The 15,971-nt window shown below is 42.6% G+C and overlaps 1 protein-coding gene across 5 annotated transcripts in view; it reads left to right on the top strand.

Moving 5' to 3' along the window:
* C9H1orf87 (chromosome 9 C1orf87 homolog) overlaps window positions 1-15,494 on the top strand; it is a 49,669-nt gene extending 34,175 nt beyond the window's left edge. For 4 of the 5 annotated variants that reach the window (XM_006132335.4, XM_006132336.4, XM_014578207.3 and 1 more), the window contains 2 exons: window positions 1,840-2,038; window positions 3,889-5,585. In XM_006132335.4, coding sequence (XP_006132397.2) covers window positions 1,840-2,038; window positions 3,889-4,049 — 360 coding nt within the window. In that variant the 3' untranslated portion in view covers window positions 4,050-5,585. Of the gene's footprint in view, window positions 1-1,839; window positions 2,039-3,888; window positions 5,586-13,879 lie in introns of those variants that run through there. The other variant, XR_003091085.2, reaches the window with a different exon arrangement.
* The last annotated feature ends 477 nt before the right edge of the window (window positions 15,495-15,971 follow it).

Genomic DNA, 15,971 nt, shown 5'->3' with positions numbered 1-15,971 from the left:
ACTCCTTGGTATGCAAGGGATTAACTACAGCTCATTTTCTCCCATCCATCCCTTAGTGACCATCAATTGACAGTGGGGAGAATGCCTGTGGGAAGGTAGAGCTCCAACCAGGGTCATTGGGTTTCATCCCAGGCTGGGGGAAAAAAGTTTGTTGCTTTGTTTTTAATTTCTTTGTGACTTCTTTTGATATTTGATCATCAACACCATTTCAGTGTGATTTAGGCCAAGGGCGCTGTTTTGGGAGAGCCGGGGGGAGGAGGGGACAGCAGCCATGCATAGTGAAACATGACTTGCTTTTCTTCCCATTCCACTGATAAGGGAGCAAGGAGAAAGTATTTGGGGGTCTATGCATACCTGGTGAAGGGAGGGGGCAGAGGAGTAATTCACGGAGCCCAAGTACTTCCCCCTTGCTCCCTTATTGTCAGGGGAATGAGAAGAAAAGTAAGCCGCATCCTGGTACACATAGCTGCTGCCCCACCCGCTCTTCTGAAACGGTGCCCTTGATTTAGGCACCTCTATAATTTAAAGAATCTGGGCCCCATAATCCATATTTAACAACCTCACTGTGGATTTAAGAGCCTAACTTTAGACTCCCAGATTTGAACATTTGACCCATTATTCTTTGAGGGCAGACATTTGCTAGGCTGTGTTTCTGCTGAAGCCTCCACCAGTTGGTGGGAGTGTCTTAAGGGCATCCAGACCTAGAACTTGCCTTGCCTTGGCCTTTGGTGGTCAGCAATCAGTGCAGTGCACCAGTGCCTACTCTGTAAACATAAACAAGGGCTACTGACTGGGCAGAAGTCTAGCTCAGTGAGTCCGATGTTTGCCCTAATCTATATGTGGGACTCCTCAGAAATACAGCTTCACCAGTGACTGATTTGTGGCTCTTTCTAGTGGTAGATCAAGCCCACAACTATGGCGTTCATAGCTGCCCTAAATACAAAAGTATTCTATTGTTGCCATTTACCCAGCACGATGCTATCGCTAATAGTTTTAACTGTATGTTTTAATTTGATTTTTTTAGTAGCGACTTGTGATTGAACAGCAGGGATTTAATTTTCTTTGCAATTGCCATTGAGTGAAAAGCATTCTAGTGTGGAGGAAACTACCACTTTACACAACATACAGTGCTAGCGGTCACTGGGTAGGCCTCATTCTTTCACTTGGCACCATGCGAGAGATTACAGTGGGTGTGGATCGTCCTGGCATAGCATTCTAGTGGAAACAGAATGCTAATTAGCCATTTAGCATGAGACTCCACCATTCAGAGGAATGCTTGCTGAAGAAAAAGAGAGGAACTTCACAGATAACTTTAAAAATCGTCAGTGTCTGAGCTGTTAAAGTGGGAGGTGAGGTTAGTCCAAGAAAAAGGTGAATGTAACTCATTTGTTCAGTGCAGGGAAGAGGCTGGTAATGAGGGGAAGGATCAGAGTTGGAACATGTATGCTGGCTGTCTTCAAGTCACAGCTCTAAACTACGGGGAGTAGGCTTGAAAATAAAACCTGTTGTGCCAATTATTCACTGTAGCTAGGCATTGAAATACAATGCAATGGAAACCTAGTCTGGCAATTGTCCCAGTGAAGTGAGGAGGTTGGTTATCAGAAAGCCCATTAAGTGAATTCTGGGCAACAATGGATCTTGTTACATTTTTCCTTCCAAGTAAGGATGGTCAGACTGAGAAGGAAGGGTGTGCTGTGTGGGGCAATGCCTTGTGGTGGAGTCACACCAGCCCAGGGGGATCTATTGTACCGCCATTCTCCTCTCTCTGGAATCAAATCTGTCTTCCCTCTGTAGAAAACGATTAGTGGTTAGTTTTTCATTCAGTCATTCCCTTTGCAGGAAAATACCAAAGATCATGAAATTCTTGCTTCCAACACTTTGGCTCAAAACTATCCTGCCATGGAAGGAAAAGAAAGACCAGCAATCCAGGCTCTCCTCAATCAGACTGACTCCAGTGACTCTGAAGAACAGGAAGCTTGGATAGACCGGTTCAGAAAACTAGAGAGAGCTCTTTATTTGTGTGATGTAAAAAACACAGGTACTGTTTTAAAAGCCAGCACGTAGACCTTACTCAATGGGCCACTCATATGAGTAAGGGATCAGACCTATTATTTGAAAGTAATTCACTTTCTAATGCACCTGAGGTCAGATGGGTGTTATTCTGGGATCTATTCCCAGCGTCACTATGAAATTATTGCATGACAGAGGGCTCTCATCACTTAAAATCTCTGGGACTTATTTTCCTGGTATGTACAGTAGAGCTAATACTCCTCCCGTTGGTCAGGGGATAGTCTACCAATGAGTGCCATAGGGATGCCTGTGAATAAATACATCTTAAAGAAAAATATCAGTTACTACTGAAGCCTGAAGAAAGGGTCTTAGTCAGGTGGGCCATACTTTGCTCTTGGATGTATGTGGCTTCTCTGGCTTCACAAGCTACTTGTTGTCATCTCCATTGCAGTTCCTCCCTGACATCCTGATAGATCCTCTTTCTTCCCAGCTAGCTTGCAGCTTCAGGAAGGGCTGAAGAAGTGACACTATGGTGAAGTGGGCACAACAGCCGTCTGGGGATAAGAGTTGTTGCTGAAAGGCTAGAGGGGTTTTGTTCCAGTAAAAAAAACCTATCCCATCCCCACTGCCCTGTGCCCAAATAGCTGGCCGCCTCCTAACAGCCTCCTCTCCTGGCTCAGCCTTAACGTCTAAGAACTGGCCAGTCTCCAAGCTGTTAAATCCCTGATATTTAGCCAGTGTCTTCAGCATGAATGAATAGATATTTGCCAGGCAACAAGTGTACCATAACAGAGACTGTACATAACAACATACCTCCCATTTGCCTTTGGTCACACAAACACACACCCAGTCAAGAAAGAATTTCACCAGCACAGTTAGGTAGGGCAGGGAAAGGAGAGGACACAATTATTTCCTTTTGGGGGTTAGTCTTCAATGGTTTGTTGGCTATTCTCTGGCTCTGACTGTCCAGTAATTTCCCATCCAGGAACTATGGGCATGTCTAAACTACATCCCTCTTTCGAAAGAGGATGTAAATTAGGCAGATCGAAAGCACAAATGAAGCAGGGATTTAAATATCCCATGCTTCATTTGCATAAACGCATAACAGCATTCTTTTGAAAAAAGGGTATTTTGAAAGTGAAACTGCTGTTTAGACACGGTTCTTGATCCTGTACTTTTTTTTTTGAAAGAACCGTGTCTAGACAGCAGTTTCACTTTCGAAATACCCTTTTTTTGAAAGAATGTTGTTATACGATTATGCAAATGAAGTGCTGGATATTTAAATCCCCACTTCATTTGCACTTTCAATCTGCCTAATTTACATCCCTCTTTCGAAGAAGGATGTAGTTTAGATATAGCCTATGTACTGTGACTCAGTAGGTCTCTCTGTCTCACGTAGTCTTTTGCTAAATATATGATCTGGGTCTGCTATGACACTTTTCTGTAGCTACCCCAGCTTCATACGAATCACACTCCACAGTGCTCAAAGATGAGCTTGAATCAAACATACTGACACTTAAGCAATGTACCTGTTCAGTCTGATGGAACAGATTTCACCTGGCTCCCATCACCAGAGTATCTGAACTCTGCAGATTTTATCAATGTCCTCTTTGGTTTGCTGGGCTTCAGATTTTTGGCAAAATGAAGAATATGCTTTTAGTACATGTGAATTTACTAAATGTAACAATTTACTATGAGGGCTTCTTTCATGCCTCTCTGATCTTCTTATAAATGGGGAATATAGGATCTTTATGGTATTTGGGAACCATATTCTAATAAGGAACCAGAGTCATTAAAGGGTTTGATTTTTACTAACGGAAATGAGTTGACAATCTGTACATAAAATAACCATTTAAAGTCTTTTTTTTTCAAATGTAGGCATGCTGGAAAAGGATAAAGCAAAGCGCCTCATCCACAACTACAACCTCATCTACGATCTAGCTCTGAGTCCTCTGAAAATTGATCAAGCCTTCCGAAATTTCCGTTCTGGTGAAAACATGCCATTGCAGCCAGTACTGCAGTATTTAAAAGAGTTGTAACAAGTACTTACTAAACCTTTCTCATGAGTTCTGTTTTTCACCCAATGACAAATTTCTTGAGAACTGAATGTTGGTGATGTCATAATTACTACAGCAAATTAATAAACTTCTCCATACTCTAAAAAGGAGGAAGCAAAAATAGAAACAGCTTCATCTTACATATCAGTGACATTTTAATAGAGTTGCAGGGTTTGAAATAAAACTAAATGGCCATATAGAGTCAGGGCTTTGTCTCTGATTCTCAGTGATGAGTTCAGGCTTCAGAATTCAGAGATAGATGTATTTCTGGATTTGTAACTCCAAAGTCTGAAAATATCTGGATTGGAATTCTAGCTTCCACCCATTATAAAGATTTTGAACACCACACAGGTGTTCAAATCTGGGTCCCATCGCTGTTGACTATGGTAATAAATTGATTGTTAAATGATTTCAATGAAATTTTAAATCAAGGAAATGGGAGTAGGGAGGTCACATTTAAGAACATCCACCTGTTTGAAAGATTCTACTAGTTCTAAAGGAATTCCCCATATTAAAAACAAAGCCTCTGTCTAGAACCAGTTGATTCTTTCAAACCAGTGTAACTTTTTATGCACATCCACTGTAGGTCATTCAATCAGGGCTATAAACTATAGTCTTCATATACTAACATTGCAGGAATAAGCAAGGAAGACTCACCCAAGTGCCTTAATGATTTAATTTTCCTTAACTTCATCTTAGTGCCATTGTCTGTCACCCAACCCCTCTCCCTGATGCTCGTTCCTGTTCTTGTCTATAGAGACAAATTCTGAAACCCTTAGCATGAGCCTCAATTGGACTTAAACACATGCTAAAAGTTAAGCATATGTATAAGTGTCCACCCCAGGTAGGGATGTTTTATGGGATCAGGTCATTGCATATTCCATGAGTAGCCACTGGGATACTGTACTTCTGGGAATGTGTATTATATGTGGTAGTGAGTGGCTGCAGCATCATGCTCATAGACTAAATTTTTTGGAGGGGGGAATCTTCAGAGCTTCATACATATCAACTGTGCAATGTAGCTATAATAATAGGTGACAGAGGTGCCTGTTTTGCTTAATTTATAACATGTTGGTGAATTGTGTGATGTTTTCTTGGGCAAGCTCTAGTAGTCATATTCTTTATCTGCATAAAGTTTCATGTGTGTCATTGTTAGGTCGTGAACATTTAAGATTCAAGATTGGGGTTTTCAAAGCAGTTTAGGGGAGGTAGGTGCCCAACTCTCATTAAATTCCAGTTGGAATTCTCAGCCTAAAGACTTGTGTTGACTGAAAGAAATGATGTTACTGATACTTAAATTACGTGGTTGCACAATGTATTGGAGAGTTCTATATTTGGCATTTTAAAATTGTTTTAGACCCAGAAATTATGATTATAACTATGCTTTCCCTGCTGCCTCTTTATAAAACACAGATGTTCTTGTCCCAGAGTGAATACCTCTAACTTGTATGAAAATGTACCTGTTCTGTTATGCAGCTATGTGACGTTCTTATCTAAGAAATAGTCCTTTAAACCTTATGCTTGAGTGGTTGTCTACCTGTGTTTCTCTGCTAGGTACTTTGAAAACAAGGTTTCATTTTTTTGGCTTTAGAGTGTACAGATTTGGGATAGGTATGAGTACTGAGCACTCATTGTGGGCTTGGAGTAGGGCTTTCGCCGGTGGAATGGGAACACTTTTACTAGTGAGGGTACTAAAAGCCAGCCCCCTTGCTCCTGTCTGTCCCCCTCTCAGCTAGGGGCAGGTGCAGGGACCAGGGGAAGCAGGTAAAGTAGGTATGGAAAGCATTGCCTTCCTAAAACTGCCCTACAGCTGCCCAACAGATACAACTGAATCTACACTGCCCAGCAGCCGGGGAGGGCTAGGCCAATGGTACAGCAGCCCTGGCCATCTGGATGACCAGGAAGGAATGGGCTTGAGGGTTGGGGTTGGGCAGGGCTTGGCTTGGGAGGGGGAGGTTGTTGAAGGAGTGTGGTCTCGGAAAGAGTTGCAGCTTTGGGCAGAAGAGGCAGGATTGGAGGAGATTGTTGAAGGGGCATGGTCTCAAGGAGAGGTATGGCTTTGGGCAGAAGAGACGGGGATTGGTCTTGCCTTCTCGAGCTGGGCCTTCACCTGCCACCCATGGTAGGGACCCCAAGCACTGAGCCACATGGCAGCCAAGATCCTGGAGGGAAACCAGACCATGTGTCAGCCAGGACCTGGGGCAGGAGTAGTTCAGCAGCTGGGACTCGGCACTGGGCCAGCAGCAGAGCCCCAGGTAAGAGCTGAGAGTTCTGCAGCACCTCCCCACCCTTGATTCCCATGTCTATGTCTATCACTCGGTCTTAGCCTCTCCACTGACCCATGTGGATACTGCGCTCCCACAAGGGAGTGGTTCACAAATTGAACTGTAGAAATAAGAGGTGGAAAAGACTTACATCCCAGTTCTTCTAAAGTAATGTATGCACTGTTCTGCTCTGCATTGCAAGGCATGTGGGACTTGAATGGCAGAGTCCCATTTTCCAAAAGTGACTGAAGCGTTTAACCATTTACATCACGTGGGCCTTGCAATGCTGAATGGCGCAATGCCATAATCCCTTCAAAATCTGGGTCCCAGGCCTAATGCTGTCAGTCAAGAGTAGCGCCACTGAAGGTAACACCAGTGTAAGCCAGACGTGAGACTGGAACCGCCCTGATAAAGCCCATTGTCATGTGAGCCTCCCTTTGGCCTGTACACTTTGATTTCCAGTCTTTGTCTTGTTCTTGTTTCAAGTGGGTTGGATGATGGGTCTCAATTGTTGGGAAATTATTGCTGTGGCTTATAGATCTCCTCATTCAACAACTTTCCTTGATATACAACCTACATTTCCCTTGCTTAGCGCACACTCCTGTGACTGTCAGGCATGTGGGCCAGCCTAAAGAATTCCCTTCTTTGCATGGTGTTTGTATCTTTCATATACTTGTACTGCTTCTAATGTTTCCTCATTAGTCCATCCCTCTAGGACCCTTAATTGCTGTGAATTCCCAGTTCAGAGGCCACAGTTGCATCATTTCTTCTAACAGGCAGCTGCCATGTGGCAATTAAGACAACAGAACATAGGAATAATGAGTCTAAAGCTCCCATAGATTTACGTCCTCCACTTTTCACACATCGGGGCTAGCGTCTCTGCAGCTTTTACTATCCAGCGGGCTTTATGCTGTATTCACCAGTTGCATTGCAGTGGTTCTTACCCCAGCTGCAACTGGTGTGGGGGCGGGGACAGAGTTGAGGGGAGCTGGCTGGCCGCTTCATCTCTTCTCTGGATGACCACCTACATTCTTCCTCTCCCCCCCTTTCATGACTCCACCTACTGACTCCAGAAATGCCCTCTCCTCATCGGTCTTCATGCCGTTTCCCAGGTCCACCTCCTTTCCTTCCTTCTTCCCAGTCAGATTCTTAACCCCACTTTCCCTTCTCCCTTCCTACCTGGTCTATGACCCATGCTGCATGCCGCCTTTTCCTGCTTTTTTTTTTTGCACATTTACCCCTATTCTTTGATGCGTTGCACAGGCATTGGCCTCACAACTCTTGACTTGTGGGTATGTCACGTGGCCACAAAACAAGAATTACTTTTTGCCTATCATCACTGAGCCCAATCCAACTCCCACGGAAGTCATTGACTGCAGCACATGTAACTCTGCAGGAGGCCTCTCTTTATACCAGTGGCTCCATTGATGGTGTTTAGATCACATTGTAAGAAATACTCAATGTTTCAAAAAGTGGGTTTTCAAATTGAAATCACAAATTTTGTTCAGTAAGGATTTGATTGCAGACACCCACACACATCTTGACAGACAAAAAGTCCTTTTTGATGCCCATGTTTAATGTTAATATTTTCTGTTCCTTTCATTTTGTTACATGTTCTTTCTCTCCCGTCTCCAGTATTTTTTAAGGGCAGTCCTTACCCTCCAAAGCATTTGGCAGGAGTTACTTTTACCTACCACTATAATGCAGCCAGTACTGGGGCAAAAGATAGTAGCTGATTAGGAGCACTACAGAACATCTTATAAACTAAGGCTATGTCTGCGCTAGCAAGGTTTGACAATGATATTGCTGTTGACTGGTAGGAATCGCCATAACTGGAAATCCATCAAACTGGTTTTTCTGGTATCCATTGTCAACAACTCCTGTGCTTCAGGATAGAAGACAAACTTTGAGGGTTAGGAAAAGACTTCCTTTGTGAGCAGGTCATTCTGTCACCACATTCTCCAGTTTTCTTCTGAAGCAGCTGGTCTTGGCCACTGTCCAGAGACAAGATACTGCCTCGATCAGGGATACTCAACTTTGGAAGCCCTGGGGGCCACAATGATACTCATAGCACATGCCGAGGGCCACAACTTAAATGCAGTTGCATATACATGCAAATATATATATGCAAATAGCTTCTTTCACACTGATGGGCATAAATACAAAAATTAAGACACGACTACACAACACACAGGACCTATTTAAGTCAGTTCTACTGATATTAATAAAATGCAATATTTACCCGATTTCCATCAATATGACAGCATTTTTAATGAGCAATGACAGTCCAAGAATTTAACTACTAAAACGCATTATATTGACTACTTTTTTGTTTTGGCTCTCACCCGCATATTGAGCCCCATGAAAACCCAAACCACATCGCGTGCCACAAACAAACAGGCTGCGGGCCTCATATAGCCCGCAGGCCGTGTGTTCAGTAGCCCTGGCCTAGATGGACCACTAGTCTGATTCATTATGGACATTTTTTCTTGCTACATGGGGAGTGTAGAATCCTATAGTCAGTTGAAACTGAAGGGAGAAGTTAAATGGGCAGAAATGTGCATGTTGTGCATGGCTATACAAAAAGTGATGGCAAGATTTCACCTTCATTCTAAGCTCCTATTTCAAATGTGCATGTGTAAGAAGAGATTTCTGGGGGGTTTTCATTTATAAGCCTCATCTGGATTTCCCAAAACTAGAGAGGTTTTTGAACAAAAACCGCTGAGCTAAAAACCTGGCACTACTCAGGCCATCAGAGTTAGACTTAGCCCCGACCTTTGCTGCTAAAGTATAGATGCCCAAGAATAAAAATGCAGCTCTGCAGTAAATTCTTTCTGTCATTAGCAGACAAGTCTTTGGCATTCAAACCCTTTGATGTGGAACATATGCGCTAAGGATGATTTAAAGTCAAGGAGGCCCATGCAGGCCAATCGGCTAAGACCCAGATATGGGACACAGTCCTTAAAAGCCCCGCATTACCTGTAAAGAAGTGACACAAAATAAGTGACAGACACACCAAACAGCAACAGAAAAAATGTTTTGTTGGGAGGCGGGGGAAGGAGGGAGTTTAATCAGGCTATGGGCTTCACCTTTTAACACTAGTAACTCTTTTACCTGTATCTAGCACGCACAATGGTTTTTAAGCTACTGCTCAGTCACTCTGAAATCCATCTGACACATAACTAGCTTTTGCATACTTAACTCATATGTCCTCATGTCAACTCATTCCTTTCATTATCCACCCAAGAAGAGGGGATCTGGAGGCTATGACCAGATGAGCTGGACTTTCAGATGCTCCATATGGGTTCTCAGTTAGCCCAGTATAACTCCTGAGTAATTACACTGAACTTAATAGAATTACACAGACGGTAACCAAGAGTACAATTTGGTTTTTTTATCTCTTAAAGTCAGATTATGACTGGGTCTTAATCCTAATTAGTAGAATTATATCTCCAGAAGTAAAATCTATTTCATCTTCCCCCCTCCTCTTAGCAACAGAAGGTAACACCATCTAACACTAGCTTATCTGAGAACCTTGCCTGGTTGTTTTGTCAGTGTTTTACTTAGAAAATATCGAAGAAAAGGAAGACACATGTAGACTGGCATATCTAAATTAATGGAAGAATATTTATATATAGGTGATGCTACCAATACATACGCATGCACACACACGTGTATATTGGTAGCACACACATACACAGATTAATTTAGAGCAGAGATATGAAATGTAGCTGAGGGATTGCCCTGGATGTGCCTTTTGCTGTACCTGTGGAAACTTGCTCAGGTGCAGGGCGGTGTCAGAGGCTGGATAAGAGTGAGTGTATCAGGAGCCAGGAAAGGGAGTTGGATTTGGGGCAAGAGGGGGAAGGCAAAAGACAGTGCGGGGCACAGACTGGGATCACAGGGGCGGGAGCATCTATAACCAGTAAAAAACACACCCTTGTAGAACCTGGAACTAAACTAAAGAGTCCTCAACTTCTACATTCCTCTGCTGTCAGCAAATAGCTGTGAAACCTACTGACAAAGTATGTGTCTCATCCCCTTTCCCTCCCAAATCTTGTCCAAATAGAGTCTACTACAGCTACTATTTGACTAGTTCAAATAATAGAGGTCTGGGCTGTGGAGCTGAGGATCTAGTTTGATGGAGGTTCATTTTTTCTTATTGTTTTATATATAATGAAAATATAAAAAGGCTGAGAGCTCTCCAGGAAGTAAATAAGACATAGACTGCAAGCACTGCAAAGGCACTGTGTGAATAAATACGTGAATATGCATGAATAATGCAAATAGGCTATTTGAAAAACACTTTATTAACCTGCCTAAAAAAATTTGCCATTCTAGCAGTCTAAGATGCCTCTTATAAATTTTATGATGCTTCAACTCCCTAATTTTGAAACAGTCATTCAAAGCAGCTCCAGTTTAAAAAGAGACCTTTTCCCTCTTTTTATTCCCCCCTGAAACCGTTTTTCCATCTGTTTGTCCTATTTCCCCATCTGTTCCTGCAGTCTCAGGGTCTGGTTCAGCTTGTCGATAAGGGGTGACTGAAAAGGAATCTCCCCCTTCCTCCCCTCCCATGGACTATTGTATGGAACAAAGCAGCTCGTTTAAAAAAATCCCATTGGGACATGTTTTCTGTTTCTGTTCTGACCCAAGATGTTTATCTACCTCTTAAATGCACATATAGCGCCTGATTAATTAAAGTGAATGAGAGTTTTGTCTAGGCCAGGAATGGGCCTGGAATGCTGGCTTAATTTTCCCCTTCCCCTCATGTCTTCTGTCACAGTTAAATAACTCTTCCCATCAGGGGGTGAGATCTGGCTACTGCTTGGAGTTAGGGGCAATGCTGGTTAGTGCCCCGAGGAGCACTGGTGACATTCTGCCTGCCTATTGGGGAGCACAGAAAGGAACACCATAAGGTGTCCTCCCTGTATGGCTAGGTAGCTGCTGGAAGTCTTGGATACACCACACACAGCTAATGTACCTCTAGCGATGTTAGGGTGTGTCCACATGTGTACTCCTGTGTCGACAATGGTCAGAGGTTTCAATCATGTTACCCTAGTTCAACTGAACTAACTTAATTTAAAAGAGCATCTTTCAATACCTTTTGTTACACAGACCATGAGAAAGCATGAAGATTAGGCCAACTAACCAACTATTTCTTATTTTACAGTGGGTCTGGCCACCTCCTGGTTCTGACTGAGGAGCATGTCATGGGGAGTATTGGATGGTGTGTCACCATTCCACCACTTTTGGGCCAGCAGTGCAATGTGCTAGTTTGGCAGAGCCTGAAGGTTGTTCTTGCCCTGCGATCCCCAGGCTCTAAAGCAGGCATGTCAAACTCGAAGCCTACTGAGGGCCGCACAAATGAAAACTGATAGCTTTCAGGGCCACCTAGGGTTCCCAGATGGCTTGACCAAAAAAGAAAAAATTTGTTGTCAAGCAAAAAAAAAAAAAAGCATTTTAGGTGCCACGCAGAAGGCACCAATACTCCTGGACACCTGGCAATCCCAGGGCCACCAAAGAAAATGTACTTTGTTGGAAAGTCGTAGTTATTTATTATTTTAGATTATGTTTTAGGTATATTTTATAATATTACAATAATTTGATGTGTAAAAGTGTTATTTGCTCATATTAAAAAAATTAAAATTAATTTTACATAATGTTTAATTTAAATATAAATTGAAGGTACTTTTACATTTTGTACATGGTACATAACTTGTTTTGTTGAAATAAAAATAAGTATAGACCATGGTTAATAAAATAGAACAGGCTTTTGTGAAACTGTCAGAAACTTGATAAGTTTGAGATTTGGCATAAAGATAATTATTCATGCAATTGCAAAAAATTGACATATTTATTGATATAAAATTAATATACAATCTGTGATTTTATTTGGGAATAAATACATAAAAAAAAAACATTAACAAAATAATCCTTTCCTCTCCCCGAGAGCCAGGTACTCCCATACTCCCATTCTAACCCAATCCTCCTCCTCTCCCCCAGAACCAGGCCCCCCAACCTAATGCCTCTCCCCTGCGCTAGACTCAGGCTCTCCCAGCCCCTCCAACCTAACACCTGGGTTCCGAAGTTGTCCTTGCTGCGTGAGGCACTGGGGCGGCGTGAGCACAGCAGCCAGCTGTGAGCGCCTGCTGGTGCACCCAGCGCAGAGCACCCAGCCAGCCGTGAGCGTGTGCGCAGAGCAGCCTGGCTGGCTGACAGCGCCTGCTGCAGAGCCCCTGGCCATGTGCTCCGAGAGGCCAGTGGGCTGCACTTCATTCTTTATAAAAATGTTCTGGCAGGCTGCAAAACATTTTGATCAGGCTGTATGCGGCCCTCCAAATGCCAGTTTGAAATGCCTGCTCTAAAGGTACGTCTACACTCCACGCTTATTTCGAAATAAGCTATTCTGGAATAGTTATTCTGAAACAGCGTATTTTGAAATACCACATCTACACTGCTGGGAAGCCTTAAAATTAATCCGAGGCAGGCTTCCCTAATGTAGATGCGCTATCTCAACTTAGAGCCCCAGGAGGCACTAGGGAGGAATAACTTAGAATGGCCCTCGTGAGGGGCAATTTCAAAATACACACACCTTATTTCGAAATAGCTATTTCAGGATAGGTGTTATTCTTCGTAGAATGAGGTTCACAGATTTCAGAATCATCCATCCGTTATTTCAAAATAATGGCATGGCTGTGTAGATGCTCGCATTGTTATTTCAAAATAACACTCATTATCTCGAAATAATGGCACAGTGTAGACGCACCCTAAGTGCCCAATAGCGCCATTGGGAATCAGAGGAGGATGTAGATATATGATAGCCTTGTTCCTTCTCCTCCCAGCTACACCAGTGTTCTGCATCCACCAGAGGAACCCCTCTTGGCCAGTTCTGGGTAATTTTGTGCCTGTGATGTGACCTCCTCATAACCCAGTGTGTTTTTAATTGCCTACATGTAGTTACACAATGATCTTGCCAGTCTACTCAGTGAGTGTAGTAGTTCAGGGCAAGCTGGAATAGATCATTTTACATTTTAAAATAAATTACCGTCAAGGCAATGACTCCTTCCCTGAAGAAAACTGCACTGAGCCACCTTTCAAGACTTCACTCCAGCAGTTAGGGTATGTCTACACTACAAAGTTAATTCGAACTAACGGACGTTAGTTCGAATTAACTTTCATAGGCGCTACACTAGCGCTCCGCTAGTTCGAACTTAATTCGAACTAGCAGAGCGCTTAGTTCGAACTAGGTAAACCTCATTTTACGAGGACTAAGCCTAGTTCGAACTTACTCGCTAATTCGAACTAGTTTTTAAGTCTAGCTGCGCTAATTCGAATTAGCTTAGTTCAAATTAACTAATTCGAACTAAGTTAGTTCGAATTAGCGCTGTAGTGTAGACATACCCTTACTGAGGAAAGCATAGCTTGTATGTGCTTTTTAGTTAAAGCTCTAGCCCATATCTGATCAACTAGGAAAAATCCTTTAGACTAACTTTTTACAGAGCAGGTCAGAATTTGGATTTGATTCATCCCTGTATAATTGGCCTGCAGATACAAGGAAGAGCTCTTCTGAGGACTACGTCATTTTTACTACAGAAAGAAAACAAAGCATTGAGTCTCTTTGCATCTTGCCAGGCCCAAATGGCTCTATGATTTGTGGAAATACTGTCTGAACAACATTTCCTCAGATCCCGTCCCCTCTTACTCCTTCTCTACTTACGCTACATCGATGACATCTTTATGATCTGGACCCATGGTCAAGAAACACTGGAGACATTTCACCGAGATTTCAACAACCTACACCCCACCATCAATCTCAGCCTGGACCATTCTACACGAGAGATCCATTTCCTGGACACCACAGTACAAATCACCAGTGGCAAATTAGACACCACTCTCTACAGAAAATCCACCGACTCATACAGTTACTTGCATGCCTCCAGCTCCCATCCAAAACGCACCAGACAATCCATTGTCTATAGCCAAGCCCTTCAATACAACCACATCTGCTCTAATCCCACTGACAGAGACCAGAAACTTCAGGATCTCTACCAAGCATTTATAAACCTCAACTATCCACCCGGAGAAATAAAAAAAAACAAATTGAAAGAACCAGACAAATACCCAGAAACCATCTACTTCAAGACAGACCCAAGAAAACCAACAGTAGAACACCACTTGTCATCACCTACAGCCCCCAACTTAAACCCGTCCAACACATTATCAATAAACTACAACTTATACTGGATCAGGACACTAAACTCCAAGAGGCTCTGGGAGACAGACCCATAGTCTCCTATAGACAACCACCTAACCTCAAGATGATTCTTACCAACAACCACAGGACATACCACATTAATATCAACCCTGGAACTTTCCCTTGCAACAAACCCCATTGCCAGCTTTGTCCACATATTCACTGTGCTGATACCATTATTGGACCTAACCAATTGAGTTACAAGATCAAGAACACATATTCCTGCTCATCCAGAAATATAATTTATGCTATCGTGTGCCGAAAGTGTCCGTCTGCTATGTACATTGGACAAACGTCTCAGACACTTCGCCAAAGAATCAATGCACACAAAACAGATATTAGATGGGATCACAAAGAAAAAATAGTTTCTTGCCATTTCAACCAGAAAGGGCATTGTCTCAAGGACTTAACTACCTGCATCCTGCTTCAAAGACATTTTAGCACCAGACTTGAAAGAGAATCCTCTGAACTGTCATTCATGCTTACATTTTACACTTTATACCTAGGTCTTAACAAGGACACTAATTATCTTACCCATTACAAAGATAGCTTCCCCAATTATCACCTCTAATATCATTAGCTCACAAATATTTTCCTCCCCCCATCATCTCCCCTCTGTTCTGAAATTTGATTTGTCCTTTTCATACGTGTTCATTTTTTTGATTGTATCCTTTGGTATATATGGTCATGCCAATTTTCTTCCACTATTTGATCTGAGGAAGTGGGTCTGGCCCACGAAAGCTCATCACCTAATAAACCGTCTTGTTAGTCTTTAAAGTGCTACATAGTTCTGTTTTTTGTTTTCTGGAGAAGTATTGTGAGTTTGGAAAATACTTAAGTACTGCATTGATCTATGATTTTTAAATTTCCCTTTTTCTGTAATGGAGAGAGCAAATAAAGGCTTGCAAACCATGGACTTGAGAGAATGATTTGCCACCTACTCACATGTCATTTTTTGTATTCCTGTATGTGACTGCCTGCAATCATTGCCTTCTAAAGACTGCCAACAGGGGCACGGTCTAAGGAATTCTGTTGTTGCGATAGTTTCAAATAAGAATTCTAAGTGCACTTTTATTGTTAGCCTTTCCTTCTCCCTGGGTTGTGAATGAAGCCTTCAGTTAGCTAAGGAGAGGAAAGGAGTTTTATTTTAAGGATGTCAAGTGCCTTTTTTTCTAGATGTAACTAGAGAAACAGCTATTAGTAGATAACGTTTCCTGTTATTCAGTGCAAGGTTAAAAACATCCATTCACAAAGTGCCAAAGCAGCTGTGCACCACTTTTCAACTAAAATAGCACACACTAATGCTCTGTGGTGCCAGAAGAGGAGCATTTTCAGTTGCAAGACCACAGCTCAGAGCTACTTTCCCAGATGAGATCAGATCAAGTT

This window comes from Pelodiscus sinensis, chromosome 9 (genome assembly GCF_049634645.1).
Source record: "Pelodiscus sinensis isolate JC-2024 chromosome 9, ASM4963464v1, whole genome shotgun sequence".
NCBI lineage: Eukaryota > Metazoa > Chordata > Testudines > Trionychidae > Pelodiscus > Pelodiscus sinensis.
This window is presented reverse-complemented; position numbering and strand designations above follow the sequence as displayed.